General features: G+C 39.0%; 2 protein-coding genes across 4 annotated transcripts; both read left to right on the forward strand.

The window, feature by feature from the left end:
• Nucleotides 1–4,105: 4,105 nt before the first annotated feature.
• Nucleotides 4,106–14,432, forward strand: LOC130229196 (serine protease inhibitor 2.1-like). Of its 3 annotated transcripts, none has more exons than XM_056457870.1 (5): nt 4,106–4,192; nt 4,397–5,013; nt 5,112–5,394; nt 5,494–5,638; nt 6,287–6,645. In XM_056457870.1, exons 2-5 carry the CDS (start codon nt 4,410–4,412, stop codon nt 6,485–6,487), a joined length of 1,233 nt encoding a protein of 410 aa, XP_056313845.1. In that variant the 5' UTR covers nt 4,106–4,192; nt 4,397–4,409; the 3' UTR covers nt 6,488–6,645. The 3 variants fall into 3 exon arrangements, with proteins under 3 accessions (XP_056313845.1, XP_056313847.1, XP_056313846.1); XM_056457872.1 differs by lacking the exons at nt 4,397–5,013; nt 5,112–5,394; nt 5,494–5,638; nt 6,287–6,645 and adding exons at nt 10,129–10,743; nt 10,842–11,124; nt 11,224–11,368; nt 14,039–14,432 and having other exon boundaries at nt 4,120–4,192; XM_056457871.1 differs by lacking the exons at nt 4,106–4,192; nt 4,397–5,013; nt 5,112–5,394; nt 5,494–5,638; nt 6,287–6,645 and adding exons at nt 9,823–9,924; nt 10,129–10,743; nt 10,842–11,124; nt 11,224–11,368; nt 14,039–14,432.
• Nucleotides 14,433–20,284: 5,852 nt separating this feature from the next.
• LOC130229197 (corticosteroid-binding globulin-like) lies at nt 20,285–22,343 on the forward strand. The gene is made up of 5 exons (XM_056457873.1): nt 20,285–20,369; nt 20,576–21,190; nt 21,279–21,561; nt 21,686–21,830; nt 22,005–22,343. The coding sequence occupies exons 2-5, from the start codon at nt 20,587–20,589 to the stop codon at nt 22,209–22,211; spliced, it is 1,239 nt and encodes a 412-aa protein (XP_056313848.1). The 5' UTR covers nt 20,285–20,369; nt 20,576–20,586; the 3' UTR covers nt 22,212–22,343.
• The last annotated feature ends 2,921 nt before the right edge of the window (nt 22,344–25,264 follow it).

Consider the following 25,264-nt stretch of genomic DNA (forward strand, 5'->3'; position numbering starts at 1 on the left):
ACAGCGCTTAAGGCGTGCGACCAGCTTTTCTTCCTAAGCGCTGGAATTGCTGCCCACTCATTTATAAACGATCCAATTTCATCCTCAGTACATATCTTTAATACACAGACGCCGCCCCCGGCGTAGGCTTAGAGGGATGTTATCAGGACTGCCGACGCGCTACCAACGGACCATATCGCGGAGAAATTAATAGTCCGCCTCCAAAAAATTCTCATTTGCCGTTACAATGAAGCCGCTGTCCACTGCACTAACAAAAGGCGTTATCATTATCATGCTTAAAGGCAGCTTCTCCATCTCTTCATTCGGACTTCAAAAAAAAAAAAAAAAAAATTAATTAATTAATTTATAACTGTTGTACATGTTCCTAATTATATAAGGAAATTGCTGATTCCCTTTCTTGCTTTTGTTTCTAGAAACTGGTACCAGAAGCAGAGCCGCACCTGACCTCATCCCTCCTTTGAAGATGACATTCCCACATACATGATTTGCATCAACACCTATAAATATATTTTAGGAAGTAACCCCAGAATATCTCAATAGTTCCTCACCACAGAACACATCCAAACATTTTATTCCCCACATAACACTTCATTCCCGTTTGCCCCCGCAAACAATCAGTCTATTCATCACATACTTGCATTCACACAAACTATGATTCTATTGCTAATTCACAAACCGGCCTTCTTATTAAAGGCATCCCACCCTCCCAGACATCAGACTGCCCATCTCGCCCTACATACTCTCCAACGCATTTCCACACTCAGAAGGATACTTTTTTTTTTTTTTTTTTTTTTTTTTTTTTTCCGAGTTTCTCAGATGTTGTGAAATTACAGTAACATCTAAGTTGATCCCAACATCCACCCCACCATCACAGATCTAACTTTGATTGACGAGGAAACTATCAATCATGATAAACAGATCAATCCAGAAAGGACAATGCATCTACATATTCAATATTCTCTCCCCCACAAGCCATTCCAAACACTCCTAGCATACATACACTATAGGAAATGCTAAGCTTAAGTCCCCCAGCCCCCCTTTTTCACACACCATCCAGTGACACGCCTTGGTTTCAAAACACATTAAAGCAGTCCTCCACCATTCAGGCTTCCCACCAGATTCATACTCCAGTCAGATTTGGAGCCGCCACCACAGTTGCACATAAAGGGCTATCTCAACAACACATACAAACAATAGGAAGGTGGTCTTCCGATACCTTCAAATCTTACATTCGACTCAGCCACAGCCATCTAAAGGAAGCCCAAAGGACCCTCACCAGCAGACACCTTAAACCTAGCGGCCAAAGGCACGAGCCTAATCCAGGGATAAGACAAGACACAGCCATCCCGGCTCCCAGAGGGCGGAGGAGCTACTCAGCCACCCAAGGGCGCGGGCACGACCCAGCCACCTAACCCTGCTTTCTTCCTTCTGGCTCTGAGTCGCACTCAGCTTTCTCTCCCTATTCACTCACCTAACTCCAGCAGGAGTTTTTCCCGCCCAGGCCCCCCTGTCACCTCCGCCCCCCCTGGCCGCAGCCACAGAAGTCTTCACCACCCCTCCACCTTTCCCTGACTTCTGTAGGACCCTGCCCCCCCCCATGGTTCTGACTCCCGCAGGAGTGTTACCCCGAGCTTCGGTTCCCGCAAGAATCATCTCACAGCCCCTCCCCCAGCCCTAGCTTTTACATATTATAAGTCATTTTAACAATGACATATAATATTGCCTTTATTTTTCTCTCTGTTTGATTTTATTTATATAAATTCATATCTATATGCACCCACGCATATAAATATTAATTTATATATAGCGCTGCCACCATCACGCTCTGTTCCCGCAGGAACACCCCCAGAGCACCAATTCTGCCCGTCACCCTCCAGCAGGAGTCTTCACCTCCCCCTCATCTCTCCCGACTCCTACTGGAGCTGGCCAAAATAGCTTAACCAACCCCGAGCTGTGACACGAGCACGAGTCACGTCACCGACCCTCCCGGCCCTAGCTTATTTTATTTTCTTATACATTTATTTTACACATTTACCTTTCATTTATTTTATTTAATTTATATATATGTATATATATATGCACCCACGCATATAAATATACATTTATATATAGTGCCGTCACCCTCAAGCTCTAACTCCCGCAGGAGTGGTCCCGAGCATCGACCCCCGCAGGGGTCATCGCCCAACTGCCATTCACCCTTCAGCTGGGGCCTTCACCTGCCCTTCCTCTTCCCGACTCCAGCTGGAGATGGCACATACAGCTCTATCTCCCGCAGGAGTGCCCAGGAGCTTCGACTCCCGCAGGAGTCCAAAAATCCCCCCCCCCAAGGCACTAGATTACCCCATTATATATTTATATATCTATATATTTTCATATATACATATATATTTATATATAGCGCTGCCACCTCCCAGCTATATCTCCGCAAGAAGTGTTCCTTGAGCAATCCACTCCTTTGGAGTCCCTGCCCCACCCCAGCCCCCTTCACCCCCCCCTTATCCAGCTGAAGTCCTCAATTCCCCTTCCCCATTTTTAACTACCCCAGCAGGATTCCTGTCCATCCCATGGCTCTGACCCCCGCAGGGGTCTCCCCGAATCTACTCCCGCAGGAGTATTCATAGCCCATGCCAACCCTGCTCGGGCTCCCGCAGGAGTCCGTATCATCCTTTGCTCCCACAGGAGCCCCCTTTTCCTTTCCTTCTGAAAAACCAATATATCCAGCAGCCGGATATAGCCTTCCAAGCCTTTTGGGGAGTTTCTTCGAATACACGGCTGCTGTCCCGAGTCTCCTGCATTTGGGGAGCTCTCGAGAACCACCTGATCTCGTACTCCCCGCAAATGCTCTATGGACCAGGCGGGAGCCCTGGGCTCACCTATCTCCGAGCTCAGGGTTCTCTCCCGGGACAGCATGCCAAACCTGCTAACAGTTGTCAAACAATATCTAAGTGTGAACTCTTGAAACTGGTATATGTGAGAAATATCCTTAGCCATGCCCCTCCAACAGTTTTATGAGAAGATGAAAAGAGGGGAAAAAAAAAACTCCACACCCTACTTAATATTTAGTTTCAGTTGGAAATACATACTCAAGCTGGAATAAGATTCTGCAGAAACATTCAAGATGCATGTCTAACCACTAAGCCTCACATCAGAAAGTAACCAGTAACCACAATAATCATAAAGTAACAATAACACTACGGGCAGTGCGGTGGCACAGTGGGTATTGCTGGTTCGAGCCTCAGCTGGGTTAGTTGGCATTTAGGTGTAGTGTTTGCGTTTTTTCCAGGTGCTCCGGTTTCCCCCACAAGTCCAAAGACATGCACTATAGGTGAATTGGGTCAGCTAAATTGTCCATAGTGTACGTGTGTGAATGAGACTGTATGGGTGTTTCCCAGTGATTGGTTGCAACTGAAAGGGCATCCACTGCATAAAACATATACTATCCTCTTTGGTGAAGAAAAAAAAAACTGGCGTTATTGTGCTGCCACATACTGCAAGCCACTTTTTTTTTTTAACTAAATGATTTATTAACGTTGAAGGTCAATGGCTTCCCTTCCCTTCAACCAACCTACACAGTCATCTGTGTGTATTTGTGCAGAAAGGGGATCAATGTCTCTTTATCACTCATTTGCTGACATGCACCCATGCTTTACACCAGTTGCATAATAATATAGGGTATCTATTGGGTAATCAAAATATTTTATAGAAAAATAATATTTGCTGATTGGTCAGCTGTGATGACATTTCCAATAGGCCCTTTACCTCATCAATGTCAATGACATTAATCCTTTTATTTTTAAGATTTTTCTACACTAAACATAGCTTGGTATTTTATAAATGATATTGATACACTAAAATTGTTACTGCACATTTACTACAGTAAAACTAAGGTTTATTTTCCTAATATATCCATAAACACAGTTCAATTAAATAATAATGGGATTAAACTGAAAATGATTACAGATATAACAAGTGCATACTGTACTGTCTTCTCATCATCAAGGTTAAATGCTGATGTGACCATTTATTGACTGTGCTGATTTGAGGGCTTTTTTAGAGGTTAATAATTTATTTTCTTTCTAGAGTTAAATAAAAAGTAAACAGACTAAAGGTTGTTTTATAATCAAACATACTGTAAGAGCACAGGCTTTATAACTCAGTCTAGTTTGAGAAAAGAGGAACAACAGCTGAAGAGGTAGGACATTTCTGTTATTGAGATCTGAATTATTGAATAGTTGATTTGTTTGATAAACATCTGTAAATCTGATCTTTTAGAAGAACATTAGAAGACAGAAAATACAGCAGTATGATGAAATGTTCAGTCACTGATGTGTCAAACTGTCATGAACATGTCCTCTTTGTCACCAACATGTTGCTAAACTGTTCAATTTCTTCTCAGAGACTTCAAGACTATGGAACGGAACGGTGTATTTTTGTGGATTTGTGCTTTTGCAATAGTTGTCTGTGGGAATCAAGAGACTTTACAACAACCTCCCGTTAGCGCTAAACTCCCGTCATTGATAAACATGAACAACGATTTTGCTTTTAACCTGTACAAGAGGCTTATAAAAATGCCTGATTATCAGTCCAAAAACATCTTCTTCTCTCCGTTCAGTGTGTCTATGGCCCTTTCTGAGCTGTCTTTAGGAGCCGGTGGAGACACCAAACAGCAGCTTCTCAGTGGCATTGGCCACAACAGCGCAATCTTTAGCACTGAAGAAATGCACCAGCTGTTTCACAGTCTACTGGAAGATATCGACAATAGGACAGGAGTGGACATTGATGTCGGCACTGCTCTTTATGCAAGCGACCGATTTAAGCCTCATTCCAAGTTTCTGCAGGACATGAAGGAGTTTTACCACTCTGATGGCTTCACTGTAGATTTCAGTGTCAAAGAAACAGTAGATCAAATTAATAAATATGTGGAGGAAAAAACACATGGGAAAATCAGTCAAGCTGTCAATAATCTGAAAGCGGATACTTTTATGTTTCTTCTCACATACATATATTTTAAAGGTACTGTAAGTGCACAGCTATACACAATAGTCACAAAGTATTGGAGTTATGGAAATAATATTAGATGTTCTTAAATAATTCCACTCTTTCTTCTGAAGGAAAATGGGACAAGCCTTTTAACCCACAAAAAACCAGTGAGGATACATTTCATATAGATGACAAGACCACCGTTCCAGTGCAAATGATGCATCAGTATGAATACCTCAAAGTCTATTATGATGCTGAACTGTCCACTAAAGTCCTCTGTCTAGACTACAATGACTCCTTCTCCATGTTTCTGGCTGTCCCAAATGTTCACATGGGGCGAAAAACTATCAAAGATCTAGAGATGACAATCTCTAGACAGCACATTGAAAAGTGGAGGAGAAGTGTATCTGAACGGTTTGTTGTCTACATCTAAACTAAGATCTAAAATTGAGCGCATTCATCATATGGATTACTCAGTCATCTTTAACCACAATGACTTCTTTTTTCCTGCAGTTTAGTTGACATCTACGTCCCCAAGCTCTCTCTGAAAACATCATACTCCCTGAAGGATATTTTGAAGGGAATGGGAATAGCTGATATGTTTTCAGATAAAGCAGACTTCACAGGAGTTTCAGAGGAAAGGATCTTCGTTTCAGAGGTAAAGTCTCAAATCCATCTCTATTTAAAATCAAAGGTCAAGTCAACAGTGTTCTGATTATATGCAGCATCTAACATGATGTTTACCCTTTAATTTTAGAAACATGGGTAACACTTTAGGTCACAATTCATGTTGTTAACAAACAATAACCAACAGTACCAGCTTAATAAACAACTAATTAACTGTTTATTAATAGTTAGTAAAAGATGTGTTTAGATTTGGGTAGGATTAGGAATGCACAATAAGATTATAGTTTATAACTACTAATGAACAGTTGATATCTTAATAACAGGTAATAAGCCAGTCGTTAATAGCATGAATCATGACCTACTGTAACGAAAGTGTTACTGAAATATGAGCAGCATTTGTATTCAATTTATATTCACTGAACTGAATCAAGCTAGGAATTTGGTCAAATAAAAATGGGACTCTGTGAATCAGAACTGAATCCACTCACGCAGCAACTTTTGTAGATTTTGAAGATTTGGGGACAGGGATTGCTTTGACATTGTTTTTTCAAAGTTTTGTGTAAAATAAAGGAAAACCTCTTTGTTTTTAAGCACATCACTGACATTTAAATATAACCTAAATCATGACTTAATTATACAATTAAAAGACTTTAAGATAGTCTGTTTGATTCACTTTTAGGTTTTGCATAAAGCCACTCTGGACATCGATGAGAAAGGAACCAGCGCAGCAGCAGTGACAGGAGCTTATTTTACTGTTTTGTCCTACAGCCCATTGAGTGATTTGAGATTTAATCGCCCATTCATGATCTTTATCACGGATCAAACAAATGACAACATCCTTTTCTTTGGAAAAATCATCAACCCAAATGAAAAACTGTGATGTGGTCCACAAGATGTTATAACAATGTTAGCCAGTAGGTGGAAACCATTTAACAACTGCTGTGCCTTTGTAGAGTTCAGTTCTTACTGTTCTAAAACATCTGGAGCAGCTTATCTACTGTAGGTGATGGTTGGAAAAAATAAACTGCAAGAAACTGATGTGATTCCTTTTATACACCACACATTTTGTGTTTAAAGGTGCTGTATGTAAGTTTTTGACTCTTCTAAAGCATAAAAATACCATAATATGTTTGCAGATATGTAAGAAACACGCCAAGTGAACATTCTTGTTTATCTGAAAAAGTGAAGTTAAAGTGAAGTAATTTCTGTCTTTTAATGACCTTGAGAAGGTGATTCATGCTTTTATTTTGGGAAGACTTGACTATTGCAACTCTTTGTATGTGGGTATTAGTCAAAATGCCCTGAATTGATTGCAATTAAGTAGTATGAGCACATATCCCCAGTTCTTTTACATTTAGTCATTTGGAGTTCTTTCCTCTCTGGGCTGGCTGCCTGTTAGGTCACGGATTGATTTTAAACTATAAACTTTTGTTTTTTAATCCTTAAATGGTCCAGCACCACCTTACTTATCAGATCTCCTACATGTATATAATCCTGGTAGGTCACTAAGGTCTTCTGATTAATTTATTCTATCAATACCAAGGTCTTGGTGTAAGTGAAGTGGAGATTGGGCTTTTGCTGTTATCGTCCCAAAACTCTGGAACGGGCTTCCACCCCACATCAGACACACTAAAACTCTGTTTTTAAAAAGCTTCTGAAACTGCATCTTTGTTCTTTAGCATTTGAGCCTTTTTAATGTTCAGGGGTTTGCCTTATGTTTTAATTGTCATGTATGTGATGTAGGATTTATTTTAATTAGTATTGATTGTGTTCAGCACTTTGGGCAATGTTGTGTTGTAAAAAATGTGCTATATAAACTAAATAACTAACTAACTAGTGATCCAGAGGTACATCCTTGATAAACTGTCCGATGTGCACTGCCCTCTGGGGTTTTGTGCTTAAAGCACCTGCTGATTGCTGGAGCTCAGATGCGCACGTACGCTGCGGCACATGACAGAGTGTGTATGTGGTCACGTGATGTGCATATTCAGCGGTATAGTGTGGAAGGAGGGCTTTTCAGAAATGATAGATGAAACACCAGCGTGGACGTGGATCGTCATTTTAAAACAAAGACGTATTAGTGTGAATGGGGCCGTGTGTTTTTTCCGTGAGCGGGTTGCTGCTGCGACGGGGGGAGGATCCCGATGCTGGCTCAGCCTTGTGATGTCTATCGACCATCGGCGATGGCATTGACTATCAACCCAACTCCAGTATCAACTGCTCCTGAAATCCCAATTTTGAATCTTTCAATCATTGGCCATGTTCCCACTGCAGGGAAATGTGACCCAAATCAGATTTTATTGTCCACATGTGAATCAGATCAGTTTGTGTCATGACATTGTGAACAGCACAACCCGCATGAAATATGATCTTTTCCATTCCTATTTGTCCCACTTTCATATCTGGTATTATAGCCGATAGAGAACTGATGCTTTGCAATGTGAACAATGTAAACAGTTAAGATGAAATTCATGCAAATTTTTCATCATCTTTGATCCTCATTCTGCAGTGGCACATTCTACAAATATCCTCTTCCTCCTCATTAACCCTTGATAAGTTCACTACACTGGTATATATGAGAAATATCCTTAGCCATGCCCCTCCAACAGTTTTATGAGAAGATGAAAAGAGGGGAAAAAAAAAACTCCACACCCTACTTATGTCACGGATTGGCCAGGCTCTTCCACCAGCATCACGCAAAGATCACCATCACCTGAGTATTAACCACACACAGCTGCACCCAATCACTTATAGTCACTATATAAGCACACACCTCACTTCACTCAGGGTCCGGTCTCGTTCCTACGAAGCGGACTCTGAGTGAACACCTCCTGGTAATCACTAGCATTCTATCTCAGTATATTGTACTTATCTGCTCTCTGTCTCTCCTAGTTTGTCCAGTGTTCCCGGTGTCCTGTCTGCCTTGTGTTTGTCATCAGTCTGTCTTCCCCGCAAGCCCTCTGGTGTGTGCATTCGGTCTCCCTCAGTATCAGTCATCCAGCCTGCCACCAAGGATCATCCGTACAACCGGACTCCACTCACTTCTCCTCCGTTCTCCTTATGTGCTCATGTGTTGCAAATAAACATTGTTAATAACTCACTCACCTTCCTTGTCCGTCTGCTTCCCATAACAACTTAATATTTAGTTTCGGTTGGAAATACATACTCAAGCTGGATAAAGACTCTGCAGAAACATTCAAGATGCATGTCTAACCACTAAGCCTCACATCAGAAAGTAACCATGGTTACTGCAGTAACCACCATAATCATAGTAACAATAACACTACGGGCAGTGCGGTGGCACATTGGGTATTGCTGTCACCTCACAGCAAGAAGGTTGCTGGTTCGAGCCTCAGCTGGGTCAGTTGGCATTTCGGTGTAGTGTTTGCGTTTTTTCCAGGTGCTCCGGTTTCCCCCACAAGTCCAAAGACATGCACTATAGGTGAATTGGGTCTGCTAAATTGTCCATAGTGTACGTGTGTGAACGAGACTGTATGGGTGTTTCCCAGTGATGGGTTGCAACTGAAAGGGCATCCGCTGCATAAAACATATACTATCCTTTTTGGTGAAGAAAAAAAAAAACTGGCGTTATTGTGCTGCCACATACTGCAAGCCACTTTTTTTTTAAACTAAATGATTTATTAACGTTGAAGGTCAATGGCTTCCCTTCCCTTCAACCAACCTACACAGTCATCTGTGTGTATTTGTGCAGAAAGGGGATCAATGTCTCTTTATCACTCATTTGCTGACATGCACCCATGCTTTACACCAGTTACATAATAATATAGGGTATCTATTGGGTAATCAAACTATTTTATATAAAAATAATATTTGCTGATTGGTCAGCTGTGATGACATTTCCAATAGGCCCTTTACCTCATCAATGTCAATGACATTAATCCATTTATTTTTAAGATTGTTTTTTCTACACTAAACATAGCTTGGTATTTTATAAATGATATTGATACACTAAAATTGTTACTGCACATTTACTACAGTAAAACTAAGGTTTATTTTCCTAATATATCCATAAACACAATTCAATTAAATAATAATGGGATTAAACTGAAAATGATTACAGTTATAACAAGTGCATACTGTACTGTCTTCTCATCATCAAGGTTAAATGCTGATGTGACCATTTATTGACTGTGCTGATTTGAGGGCTTTTTTAGAGGTTAATAATTTATTTTCTTTCTAGAGTTAAATAAAAAGTAAACAGACTAAAGGTTGTTTTATAATCAAACATACTGTAAGAGCACAGGCTTTATAACTCAGTCTAGTTTGAGAAAAGAGGAACAACAGCTGTCTGAAGAGGTAGGACATTTCTGTTATTGAGATCTGAATTATTGAATAGTTGATTTGTTTGATAAACATCTGTAAATCTGATTTTTTAGAAGAACATTAGAAGACAGAAAATACAGCAGTATGATGAAATGTTCAGTCACTGATGTGTCAAACTGTCATGAACATGTCCTCATTGTCACCAACATGTTGCTAAACTGTTCAATTTCTTCTCAGACTTCAAGACCATGGAATGGAACGGTGTATTTTTGTGGATTTGTGCTTTTGCAATAGTTGTCTGTGGGAATCAAGAGACTTTACAACAACCTCCCGTTAGCGCTAAACTCCCGTCATTGATAAACATGAACAACGATTTTGCTTTTCACCTGTACAAGAGGCTTATAAAAATGCCTGATTATCAGTCCAAAAACATCTTCTTCTCTCCGTTCAGTGTGTCTATGGCCCTTTCTGAGCTGTCTTTAGGAGCCGGTGGAGACACCAAACAGCAGCTTCTCAGTGGCATTGGCCACAAAAGCGCAATCTTTAGCACTGAAGAAATGCACCAGCTGTTTCACAGTCTCCTGGAAGATATCGACAATAGGACAGGAGTGGACATCGATGTCGGCACTGCTCTTTATGCAAGCGACCAATTTAAACCTCATTCCAAGTTTCTGCAGGACATGAAGGAGTTTTACCACTCTGATGGCTTCACTGTAGATTTCAGTGTCAAAGAAACAGTAGATCAAATTAATAAATATGTGGAGGAAAAAACACATGGGAAAATCAGTCAAGCTGTCGATAGTCTAGAAGCGAATACTTTTATGTTTCTTCTCACATACATATATTTTAAAGGTACTGTAAGTGCACAGCTATACACAATAGTCACAAAGTATTGGAGTTATGGAAATAATATTAGATGTTCTTAAATAATTCCACTCTTTCTTCTGAAGGAAAATGGGAAAAGCCTTTTAACCCACAAAGAACCAGTGAGGATACATTTCATATAGATGATAAGACCACCGTTCCAGTGCAAATGATGCATCAGTATGAATACCTCAAAGTCTATTATGATGCTGAACTGTCCACTAAAGTCCTCTGTCTTGACTACAACGACTCCTTCTCCATGTTTCTGGCTGTCCCAGATGTTGACATGGGGCGAAAAACTATCAAAGATCTAGAGATGACAATCTCTAGACAGCACATTGAAAAGTGGAGGAGAAGTGTATCTGGACGGTTTGTTGTCTACATCTAAACTAAGATCTAAAATTGAGCGCATTCATCATATGGATTACTCAGTCATCTTTAACCACAATGACTTCTTTTTTCCTGCAGTTTAGTTGACATCTACGTCCCCAAGCTCTCTCTGAAAACCTCATACTCCCTGAAGGATATTTTGAAGGGAATGGGAATAGCTGATATGTTTTCAGATAAAGCAGACTTCACAGGAGTTTCAGAGGAAAGGGTCTTCGTTTCAGAGGTAAAGTCTCAAATCCATCTCTATTTAAAGTCAAAGGTCAAGTCAACAGTGTTCTGATTATATACAGCATCTAACATGATGCTTACCCTTTAATTTTAGAAATATGGGTAACACTTTAGTTCAGGTCACAATTAGGGCTGGGTATCGAGTTCGATACTTTTTAAGCACCGACCAAACCGTCTCGACACTACCGAGTATCGAAAATTCATTTTCATTCAATGCCAAATTTCGATACCCAAGGGTATAATCTTGTCAACGTCAGTGAGCACCACTTGGAGAAAACCTGCATACGTGCAACGTGCCCGGATCAAATGCTGGTGATTGGCTGCGGCGAGGCTGTCTTGAAAATCAGCAGTTTACGGCGGTTACACCCACTCGCGCAGAGCTTGTCAAATTGTCAAACAAACATACAAAATCAGTTAACTTCTAGCACTTCTTGCTTGTGTACCATTAAAGTTTAAGGCCCCATTTACACTGCAGATAAATGTGACCCAATTCCGATTTTTTGTTCATATGTGACACAGATCGGATCTGTTCTTTGACCGTGTAAACAGAAAAAAACCGCATGCATTCAGATATTCAGCAATCGGTTTCAGGCCTCCTTCATATGTGGAAATAAATCAGATACAAATCGGATATGTGACAATGCGACTGTCATGTAAACAGGCAGATCGGATTTATTGAGGCGTTCTGTTCTGATCATCATTAAACTTGTGACAATGTGGTGCTTCTCCGCGGTAATGATGTAGAAGGAAGAGCGAGTCTGGAGATTCCGACGCGGTAAACAACAGAGGAAACATGGAGGAAAGTGGTCAGTCGCCACAATTTGCTCCCACCAGACCTGAGATCTCTCTCACACATTCCTCTGAATGATGGAGTACATCATACAGCATATAAACCATTAGCGCGAGCTGCGATGACGGCCCTTTCCCACCTCCTCCGCCTCAAAATCATAGCTATACACAAGACAGTTTCTTCCATCGTGGCTAGTGTGGCACATATGCTAAAACCCGCGTTTATGCATGCATCGTATATTGTACGGCAAGTGTAAAGACATGAATTGGATATGGGTCACAATTAAAAGAACGTGTAAACGGACAGACAAAAAAAAATCTGATATAGGCAGTATCATATGTATACGGAATTGGGCATCAAGACCTGACAGTGTAAACGGGGCTTAAGTTTGTGCGGGGTAAATTTATTAATCCTTTTTTGACCTAACGTACGCTGTGTAACATTATGTAGTTTCGATGGCTTTAAATAGCTGGCTAAGTTGATACTAAAATACTAGTTGATACTAAAATAACAGTAAGTGATGAAGTTTACCTCACATTAAACTTATCTTATATAAATGTCTATATCCTTGGCTGCAATAACAGTTTAGCTTTCATGTTTTCTTCACATTAATGTTATAGTCTCTCCTCCTGCTGACCCTGGAATTAGGAGACCATCAAGTGATAATCCATTTACACTGGCAGAAAAAGTAAAAATGAACAAAGAAAGGAAAGATGAATGCCACAGGGTCGTTACAAATTTTATTGTTAAAGGTTGGCTGCATTTTTCTACTGTGGAGAAAGATTAGATTTACTGGATATGCATTTTTCAATGCCTAGAAAGGAACCAAAAACATAGTCAAAATAAGTCCATGCGATATAAGTGGTTCAATCATAATTATATGAAGCTGCGAGAATACCTCTGTGTGCAAAGTAAACAGAAATAACTATTCAATGATTTATCCATGGGAGGATCAGAAAGCTCTTGGATTAAATCTAAAATATCTTCATTTGTAGATAATTAATGACAGAATTAAAATCTTTGGGTGAATTAAACCTTTAAGCAGCAGTAAGCCTCACAAATACTTAAAATTGATTGACTTAAAACTGCTTGAACTTTATTAAAACTGTTTGCACTAATATATTGTGTTAACTACACTTTGTTCATTTTGTGCTTTTGTTCCTTTGTTTATTGGTCTTAAAGATAAGCCTGCTGTGAAAAGTGTCACAAACATCCTGAAAAAATAATCTTGTTAAAATATATTTCTTAAAATAAAAGTATCGAAAAAAAGTATCGTTCGGAACCAGTATCGAATTCAGGGTATTGGTATCGGTATCGAAAATTTTGGAACGATACCCAGCCCTAGTCACAATTCATGTTGTTACAAACCAATAACCAACAGATCCAGCTTAATAAACAACTAATTAACTGTTTATTAATAGTTAGTAAAAGTTGCGTTTAGATTTGGGTAGGATTAGGAATGCACAATAAGATTATACTTTGTAACTACTAATGAACAGTTGATATCTTAATAACAGGTAATAAGCCAGTCGTTAATAGCATAAATCGTGACCTACTGTAACTAAAGTGTTACTGAAATATGAGCAGCATTTGTATTCAATTTATATTCACTGAATTGAATCAAGCTAAGAATTTGGTCAAATAAAAATGAGACTCTGTGAATCAGAACTGAATCCATTGAGGCAGCAACATTTGTAATTTTTGAAGATTTGGGTACAGGGAGTGTTTTGACATTATTTTACACAAAACTTTGAAAAACCAAAAGGAAAATCTCTTTGTTTTTAAGCACATCACTGACATTTAAATATAACCTAAATCATGACTTAATTATACAATTACAAGACTTTAAGAGGAGTCTTTTTGATTCACTTTTAGGTTTTGCATAAAGCCACTCTGGATATCGATGAGAAAGGAACCACCGCAGCAGCAGTGACAGAAGTTTATATAAGATTTACATCCTACAGCCCATTGAGTGATTTGAGATTTGATCGCCCATTCATGATCTTTATCACGGATCAAACAAATGACAACATCCTTTTCTTTGGAAAAATCGTCAACCCAAATGAAAAACTGTGATGTGGTCCACAAGATGTTAAAACAATGTTAGCCAGTAGGTGGAAACCATTTAACAACTGCTGTGCCATATATTGCAGACTACTAGAGTCGCCTTCCTGCAGAGTTCAGTTCTTATTGTTAGAAAACACCTGCATCAGCTTATGTAGATGATGGTTGGAAATAAACTGCAAGAAACTGAACCTGCAAAACTGGGTACCATGCAGGCGTTGGGAGATTTATTTCATCTTACCCACTAAGTGATAACTGTTATATGATTTTATTTCACTTACGGTTTGTGCTGAGCTTAGGGAAAAAAAATGCCTACAGAACAATTTAAAGTACAATAAACACATTTATTGGTTAAACACCTGACAATCCAACAGCTTCACACATATGACTGTATATTTGCATGTTCTTGATTTATTTAATAAAATTTGGGCATTTTGAAAATAATGTTTAAATAAAATTTTACATCTGGACTCAACTAATTATGCAGATAATTGTCAACACATCTTAATAATTGAGCACTTTTAAAGTATTGATTACTTCTGTTTACATTATGCTTGCATTACCAAGGCAACAACGCATTTTTATTTATAATTTCTTTATGATTTTATTGATTCCAGAGAGCTCCGTTTCACTTATTAGCACCATCGTAGTGAATGAAACTTAAGCAAAGAGAGCACTCGGCTCTTCTCTCTTAATTCAGCGCGAACAGTCAGTCGAGAAGAAAACTTCTTAGCAGACAGCGGGTAAACAGAGTGAATAACGGAGCGATCAGGCGCGGAAGAACACCCAGCAGAAGCAGGACTGAAGTAACAGACCTGCTGTATGTCCACGTCCACACAGGATGCTTCTGGGCCTGGACACGGACCTTGATCTGGCTGTTAGCGATCACTGATTTAGGCTATCTTTGCAACAACAAAAAGGCAATTGTTATGTTTTTGAGTCTGTTGAAACCCTGACAGCATTTCACTGTGATTTGGTTGTATCTCCTTGCCATGCTGAAACCCACAGAAACCACACACACACACACACACACACACACACACACACACACACACACACACACGTCTGGACACGTGATGTCAACAACAGATTTACACACGAAGATTGGAAATGATTGGAAAGGTCTTCGCACGAGCATAAAAGGTAATCAGAACTACTTTGTTGGGGTTGTTTTTATTAACAAACAAAGTTTTTATTATCAAACCAATATTAATAATGAATATTTTGAACCGTGTATCACAGGATGCACCGAACCATGGGACAATATGTTTGTTTTTTTACAGAGAACCGTTGCATCCCTACTATTTACTACTGATTTGATTACTTTCATACACCACACATTTTGTGTTCAATAACTGAACTCTAGATGGAAAATAAGGAGCTAAAATAACAATACAAAAAGACATTGCTGGTCTTCACTCACAGTAGAAGAACACAAAACCTTGTTTTTTCCTTAAAGGTGCAGTATGTAAGTTTGACCCAGTGGTTGAACTAGGTATTGCATTCCTGGATCAAAGCACAGGTTAAAAAAAAAACAAAAACAAAAAAAAGCAGGTTGCCAGATTGACGACCAACAGGAGCAAGTCTGATGATCGAGGCTAAAGGCTGATTTAAATCACGTTCTATAAAAAAGCAACGGAAGGAATATTTTCCATATTTAAAGGAGTTTTTGTTCTAACCAACTGCTGAAATTGATATATTAGAAACGGCTTCTTTTTCTTGCAGCTGAACAACAGAAAACTGACAATGATCAGCTCAAGTAAACATCATGTGCTTTTTTCAGTGTAAATACTAACATTGTGAGTTTGAATGCCATTTTACATGACATTTATTGCCATACTACTGAAAGCAGCATCAGACAGTTCACCTCAGATCTTGAAAATAAAATAAACGTTTGACATTGAACTCTAGAACTAAACACATATGAGTGATTCAGCATTTATATTTAATAATGTTAAAGAGGTTTAACATGTATTAATTAGATTATAATCCTTACCATTTCGTGAGTGAGTGCATATTCTGTGCTTCTGAATAGCTGAGTTTAAATTTCTATCATGTTTCTTCTGGGGCAAACAACCAAATTGTGTATCACCGCAAATCTCATCATGTAGCATGTTGTTGGGACACGGGGTTACAATGTAACCTGCTCACCTAATGTTTATGTTCATAATATTTATATAATTTGCCAATTAATAACCTCATGTGGAACTCTGAATCTGCATCTCATTTTGAAGTCTGCTACTGTCTACCGGAGGTCTCATTTCGGTCACGGGCTCATGCTTTGGGTCTGTGTATGTACTGCACTGGTGCAGGTCACATCGCGGCTCATTGTCCGGTAAAAGCCAGAGCCCGTGAGTAGGTAAGAGGTTACGGACGGGTTGCAGCCACACTTCTGAAGGTGAAGTTGGAGTGGTCATCTGGGAATTTTATGACTAAAGAACTTATTGACTCTGGTTTAGTTCAAAGACTTGGACTTCCTGTGATTTTTCTCTCCCAACCTATATTTGTTCATGCTCTCAATGGTTTCTCTCTTCCTTCCATTACTCATTCCATTGGTCCTAAAGATTGATCACCTCTGGTAACCACTCTGAAATTATTTTTTTTTTTTTAACAGAAGCTCCTGTCACTCCAGTGGTCCTTGGGGATCATTGGCTGGTAATGCATAATCTACATATTAATTGGAGGCAGGAATCAATAATCTCCTGGAGTGAGAGCTGTCATGCTACATGTTTGTTGTCTGCTTGTTCTTCTGTGTCTCGTTCTGTTTTTCGGGAAGAACACATGGATCTGTCAAACGTGCCCAGTGAGTACCTTGACCTGAAGAGATTGTTCAGTAAGTCTCGAGCTGCTTCTCTTCCTCCACATTGTCCCTATGACTGTGCTATAGAGTTACTGCCAGGTATGTCTCCGCCTAAAGGCAAACTTTATTTGCTCTCAACTCCAGAGAGGGAGGCCATGGAGAAATATATTTCTGATTCTCTAGTAGCTAAGATCATCCGTCCTTCATCACCAGCAGGGGCGGGGGTTTTTTTTGTGAAAAAGAAAGATGGCTCCCTCCGTCCTTGTATAGACTACCGAGGGCTGAACACCATCACGGTGAAGAATACTTATCTTTTGCCGCTGATGTCTTCTGCCTTCGAACGTCTGCAGGGGGCATCCTTTTTCACAAAATTAGATCTCCGTAACGCTTACCATTTGGTCCGTATTCGAGAAGGCGATGAATGGAAGACTGCTTTTAATACTCCCAGGGGGCAATTTGAGAATTGTGTTCTTCCTTACGGTCTATCCAACGCCTCTGCTGTGTTGAGAGATATGCTAGATCAGTTCATTTATGCTTACCTGGATGACATACTGATATTTTCCCATTCTCTCCAGGAACATTTTCAACACGTCAGGCGAGTGCTTCAGAGGCTGCTAGAGAATGGGCTTTATGTCAAGGTGGAGAAATGCGTATTTCATGCACAGTCTGTTCCTTTTCTGGGACATATTGTGTCGGTTGAGGAAATGCGCATGGATCCAGAGAAGGTTCTGGCTGTGGTAAATTGGCCAACTCCAGACTCCAGCAAGGCCCTACAAAGGTTTCTTGGTATTGCCGGCGTTTTATTCGCAACTTCAGCCAGCTCACCGCGCCTCTGACTGCCTTAACCTCCATCAAGACTCCGTTCAGGTGGTCCAATGCAGCACAAGTTGCGTTTGACCGACTGAAAAGCTGCTTTGTTTCAGTTCCCATTCTCATTGCCCCTGATCCATCACGGCAGTTCGTGGTGGAGGTTGACGCATCAGAGGTGGGGGTCGGCGCTATCCTGTCCCAGCGCTCTTCCTCGAACGGCAAGATGCATCCCTGCGTGTATTTTTCACATCGTCTAAACTATCCCTAAACTCAACCAATAGTGTTTTCAAAAGCACTGATTGACCCGCCCACGCACTTCCCTAAACCCAACTAAGTTTTAAAAAGCAATCCAGAAAAAGAAAAGCCATCGTCTGATTTTTGATATGTTTTCACATTTAACCACATTCTTACTCTGTTATTTACTTGTTTATTTTATACTTTGGCTTCGCTATTTGTCTTATCCCCTTTTTGGAACAATTTTTTTACCAGACTCAAACCCTGTTGTTGTGGTCAACTGCTCTCTGCGTCTCAAGTCCGCTGACGTGCATGGTGAGCTAACTGGACAAACCGCTAACAGCAGAAAAGCGTCAATAAAAAAAGTAAAGCGGTCAGCTGGAAAGCATGAAAAGAAACGCTGTCATACCACCCTGTATCATTCGTTATCAAAACTAAATGCAGGCATACGTACTTCTTGCTACATAATTCGCGATCTCCAGAAATGTATATATGGCTACATTTCAAAATAAGCCTATCTTGGCATTTTCAGGAGCTTCTGGAAAGAGTTATTTTAATTAATTAAAATTTGTTGACCAACTTCTCTTCTTACTTTATGAGTAATTTAATCTGGACCAAACGCTGCTTAGAGTTCCACACCATGGGATTGCGTTTCTTCTCACAGACACTATCTCGATACTCTGAAGTTAGTCAGAGGATGTAGGGTTAACTAATACCCCGTTAGTCTGGTTGCCTCCAGCTCACTCATACTAAAAGACTAGTTAATTTAGTCATTTCCAAACAACTTACTAACATCAGTGATTAAATGATTAAAAGGTCTTCATGCTGCAGTGCCTCCTGCTTTGTATAGTCAAATGCGCCTTAAAAATCTATAAAATCATGTCACAACATAAAGGTTGCGCAGACTCCACTTAATCTACTGGATACAATGAATTCAGAAGACTCCAGAATTAATCAAAAAGGTTAACATATTTTGCAAGGCAGGTAAAAGCTTCACTTAAAATTAATAAATAAATGAATACAAAATACAAAACTGATCAGCATAACAAATAAACAAAAATACAAATACAAGGTTAGAAATAATTTCAAAAAGTCAGCATACCTGGCAATAGAAGAGATACACAGAGGCTTTGCGGGAAGTCTGGCTCGAAAATCTTCACTAAGGAATTTGCCAAATCTCTTTAGATACACATAAACATCTGGAAAACGCTCATGAACATTTAGAACCAAAATATTTGTCTCTGTTTTCATAGTTGACTAAACTACAAAGAGTTAGCCATTAGTTTGGGGTGAAAAAGTTTATCAGAAGATCTTTATTGAGGGTTTCCTTAATTAGGATAGAAGACACTTTAGCAGTTTACCAGTCACACCTGAATAATTATAATTACTTTGCAAATACAGAAGGGGAGAAAAGGTCCGAGTTGAACATGGAGGAGGGCAAGAAGGGTGTTTTGGGCACTTTCTCACATCCTCTTTTCCGTATTCGAGTTTTATTGCTTTATTGCAGGACACATTTAAGTTTGAGTAAAATCCATCCCTTCATTAGCAAATGTTTTTATGCTTTAAATGGTTTCTGACTTCTTTGGTGTTAAAACAAACTGGCGTTATTATGCTGCCACATAACAGTCAAACATTTTTTCTAAATGATTTGCTAATCTTGAAGGTCAATGGTCATCTGTGTGTATTTGTACAGAAAGTGGATCAATGTCTCTTTATCACTCATTTGCTGACATGCACCCACGCTTTACACCAGTTGCATAATAATATAGGGTATCTATTGGGTAATCAAACTATTTTATATAAAAATAATATTTGCTGATTGGTCAGCTGTGATGACCTTTCCATTAGGCCCTTTACCTCATCAATGTCAATGACATTAATCCTTTTATTTTTAAGATTGTTTTTTCTACACTAACCATAGCTTGGTATTTTATAAATGATATTGATACACTAAAATTGTTACTGCACATTTACTACAGTAAAACTAAGGTTTATTTTCCTAATATATCCATAAACACAATTCAATTAAATAAAAATGGGATTAAACTGAAAATGATTACAGATATAATAAGTACATCCTGTACGGTCTTCTCATCATCAAGGTTAAATGCTGATGTGACCATTTATTGACTGTGCTGATTTGAGGGCATTTTTAGAGGTTAATAATTTATTTTCTTTCTAGAGTTAAATAAAAAGTAAACAGACTAAAGGTTGTTTTATAATCAAACATACTGTAAGAGCACAGGCTTTATAACTCAGTCTAGTTTGAGAAAAGAGGAACAACAGCTGTCTGAAAAGGTAGGACATTTCTGTTATTGAGATCTGAAATATTGAATAGTTGTTTTGTTTAATAAACATCTGTAAATCTGATCTTTTAGAAGAACATTAGAAGACAGAAAATACAGCAGTATTATGAAATGTTCATAGTGACTGATGTGTCAAACTGTCATGAACATGTCCTCATTGTCATCAACATGTTGCTAAACTGTTCAATTTCTTCTCAGACTTCAAGACCATGGAACGGAATGGTGTATTTTTGTGGATTTGTGCTTTTGCAATAGTTGTCTGTGGGAATCAAGAGACTTTACAACAACCTCACATTAGCGCTAAACTCCCGTCATTGATAAACATGAACAACGATTTTGCTTTTCACCTGTACAAGAGGCTTATAGAAATGCCTGACTATCAGTCCAAAAACATCTTCTTCTCTCCGTTCAGTGTGTCTATGGCCCTTTCTGAGCTGTCTTTAGGAGCCGGTGGAGACACCAAACAGCAGCTTCTCAGTGGCATTGGCCACAACAGCACAATCTTTAGCACTGAAGAAATGCACCAGCTGTTTCACAGTATACTGGAAGACATCGACAATAGGACAGGAGTGGACATCGATGTCGGCACTGCTCTTTATGCAAGCGACCGATTTAAACCTCATTCCAAGTTTCTGCAGGACATGAAGGAGTTTTACCACTCTGATGGCTTCACTGTAGATTTCAGTGTCAAAGAAACAGTAGATCAAATTAATAAATATGTGGAGGAAAAAACACATGGGAAAATCAATCAAGCTGTCGATAGTCTAGAAGAGGATACTTTGATGTTTCTTCTCACATACATATATTTTAAAGGTAAGTGTGCAGCTATATACAATATATTCAAACTAATGGAGTTTTGGAAATTAGATCTTCTTAAATAATTCCACTCTTTCTTCTGAAGGAAAATGGGAAAAGCCTTTTAACCCACAAAGAACCAGTGAGGATACATTTCATATGGATGATAAGACCACCGTTCCAGTGCAAATGATGCATCAGTATGAATACCTCAAAGTCTATTATGATGCTGAACTGTCCACTAAAGTCCTCTGTCTTGACTACAACGACTCCTTCTCCATGTTTCTGGCTGTCCCAGATGTTGACATGGGGCAAAAAACCATCAAAGATCTAGAGATGACAATCTCTAGACAGCACATTGAAAAGTGGAAGAGTAGTGCCATTAAAAGGTTTGTTGACCTCATCAAAATTAAGACCATCCCAATTATTTCATTCAAGTGTTTTAAGTTTAGTGCTTTCATCATATGGATTACCCTGTCATCTTTGACCACAGTGACTTCTTATTTCCTGCAGAAAAGTTGACATCTACGTCCCCAAGCTCTCTCTGAAAACATCATACTCCCTGAAGGATATTTTGAAGGGAATGGGAATGGCTGATATGTTTTCAGATAAAGCAGACTTTACAGGAGTTTCAGAGGAAGGGATCTTCGTTTCAAAGGTAAAGTCTCAAATCCCCATATGGGTACATTCACACAACACGTGTGAATGTACCCATTTCCAAAATGCCATTTCCCAGTGTTCTGCAGGCCTGAAAAGACAAACTTTTAAAAATGGCTTTTAATAAAACAATCTATTTAAATTCCATTGTAAATATCTAATCTATTTATTCTAGGTTTTGCATAAAGCCACTCTGGATATCGATGAGCAAGGAACCACCGCAGCAGCAGTGACAACAGTAGAATTCAGACCACTGTCCTACAGCCCATTGAGTATTTTGAGTTTTGACCGTCCATTCATGATCTTTATCATGGATCAAAAAAATGGCAACATTCTTTTCTTTGGGAAAGTCGTCAACCCAAAGGAAAACCTTACTAGCTAATATAACAATTCAAATACAGTTAGTTCTGCTTTTCATTGATAGTGGAATGACCACAAGACAAACTGTATATGTATATGTAGCGGTCGTTTCTCTGCGTTGTGTTATTTGTAATGAAAGAAATCTCCACACAAATCTGGTCGTGCTGAGGTGATTTATTTTTGCCTGTACAACACACACAACCAGGCAGTCACTCTCTCAATATCAGTTGAGTCCCTCTTTTGCCTCTCCCCTCAACAGACATCGGGAAAGAGAACGACAAGCTCTCCATATACACTCACTTTCAAATATACATACACAAGATGTATAATATTACATACTAATATAAAAGAATAGTAATAATAATAACAATATGAATATATATATAATAATTCTTATATAAAAATATATTAATATTCACAATTACAGTAATGCAGCACAGCATGTGTTACCTAAATATCAATTTACATACCTGTACAACACACACAACCAGGCAGTCACTCTCTCAATATCAGTTGAGTCCCTCTTTTGCCTGTTAACCACAAGGTATCTTTAAAATACACGGATATTCAACTACTAAACACACTGCATTCTATTAATAAGTCTCAATGCATCTTTAATGTGCTTACAAAATATATATATTCAAACTTCTATACATACTTATACATATTCAACCCTTTTATATACATCTATATTTTATTTATTATTGAATATCTATCTATTTATCAAAGTAGATCTATGTAATTATAAGATATTTAATCATAACTTTAGCCGCGACGGCGCTAATACATCTCTCACTCGCGACGCACGTGCGCGGGCCGCCATTTCACACTTTATAACTTTCACCCATTAACAGCACTCAAATAAACCTAACTTATTAACACTTGAACAAGTGGTCAAATATAACATCACATGGCCTGTTTTCTCAAAAGCAGGTCATCTAAACATAATATACACAGCTAAACAGCATTTTAAAGTCAAATGGGCAGAGCTCATAGAAACTGTACCTCTCCTCTCAACAGACATCGGGAAAGAGAACGAGCTCTGAGCGCGCCAATACTTATGGCCCGTTTCCACTGAGTGGTACGGTACGGTACGGTTTGGTTTGGTACGCTTTTATGGCCGTTTCCACTGTCAAAAAGCGTACCGAACCGAACCGTACCGTACCGTACCACTTTTTCGGCACCCTTTCGAAAGGGTCCCAAACACGAGAAAGGGTACCAAAAGGCGGAGCCACACGCGCAGCTGAACGCTATTGGTTTACAGAGATACGTCATTTGCCTACGCAACAAGCCAGAATGAAAACAAAAAACCCGCCATGTCTGAAAAACACAGCGAGAGATTTTAGCGGAATTATAAATACATATAATAACGAGCCATGGTCGATCTGGGCTCAAACAAACCTTGTCGTCATCTTGATGGACAGCCACAAATCCAAGAAGAAGAGCAGATTTACCCTGTGCCCCGTAGTTTTTTACGAGCCAGTCTGAGGCGCGAGCGGTTTCGCTTTCTTGCTAGCGCTCGCGCGCGTCTAACATTATATCTGAAATAACAAACTTCTTGAGGTGATGATAATAACCTGCGCTTGATTATTGATGTGCTTTTGAAACCCGATCCTGTCAGACACTGACAAACGCGAGAGTGAAGCGCGAAGAAACAAAGGAGAAGCCGGGAAAAAAGGAGCACATTAAATACGGGCGAAATGTCTACATTATGTAGTTCTTTTGTAGTTGGTAACATATCGGAGACTGTAAGGCGCTGTATGTGCCTATATATGTTCATTTATTTAGTTATTTAATATAATTACAGACGTTACAGTAGGCTGTTTCGCACTGTCTTTGATCTGCAGTTATAATCAACTCATGTTCATTGAAAAGTTAGTAATAAACATTTCTACACAAGTATTGATGTGTATGAAGCATCTGTTTTGTGTGAAGAGCTTCTCATACGATATGTAAGTGACCTGTACAGCTTTACTCTAGACATTTCCTCGAGCTAGAATGACGTCGACTGAAACTTTCTGTCATACACCACGCCCACCAAAAGGGTACCCTTGTTAGTGGAAACGCAAGCCTGATAAAGGTGACCCGTACCAAACCGAACCGTACCGTACCATACCAGTCAGTGGAAACGAGCCATTATATCCCTCTTGCTACGTCACGTCAGCCAACGTGCACACTGTGACGCCTAACCCCGCGAAAGCGCATGAAAATCTTTCAAAATAAAAGACCCAGACAAATAATCATTTAAATATAACAATATAAAGAAATAATGATTTATAATCTGGTGTAACAACATACTCTGCTACATATATTTCATGTACAGTAGATATTAAAAACTGGATAACTAATAACTTTTTTTTTCCATGACACTGCAGACAGCGGAAGGGCTTTTCTCTTGTAGAATTACTCACATGCTTTTGGCTGCAAACTATTTGCTAATTTGTTATAGTTAGAATACAATTTTTATCATTACAAATTTTATTAAATAAAATGTTTTCTTGATTGAAAAAGCATAATTACTCATTACTCGTTTATTTGTTCCTTATGTTACAAATAAATTGTGTTGAAAATTTGTGTATCAAATTTGATCCTACAGGTATAACAAGTGCTTTATTCCCAAACATTGTCACATTTTGTTAATAAAATATATATCCTGCCTAATTAATGACTGAAATGCCATTTTTAAATATTTTGTGGGTATTTTTACAGAAAATTCATAATCAGTAAACTTTGATCAATTTATGTGTATTTTTAGATGTCAAAAAAACAAAAAGAGCAGAGGAAGAAGATACACAAAAAGTGTCTTGAAAACGTCATCAACATAATAATGGATGGCAATAAATGATAAAGCAGTTAGAGGAAGATGAGGAGGAGGAATGGACTCATCAGGTGATTATCAAGTGTATTCCAGACAAGTCGTCGAGATCCAAACAACACAAAAACAGGACAAAGTCAAAAAGCATTGAGTGAAGAGCAATGAAAAAAGGAAAGAATACAGACGGAGAAAAATACAATATCATGCTGCATTTGTTGATTTCATTGAATCTGCTTAGGAAGGCACTAAGATCGACTGCT

This window comes from Danio aesculapii, chromosome 5 (assembly GCF_903798145.1).
Source record: "Danio aesculapii chromosome 5, fDanAes4.1, whole genome shotgun sequence".
In the NCBI taxonomy this organism is placed as follows: Eukaryota; Metazoa; Chordata; class Actinopteri; order Cypriniformes; family Danionidae; genus Danio; species Danio aesculapii.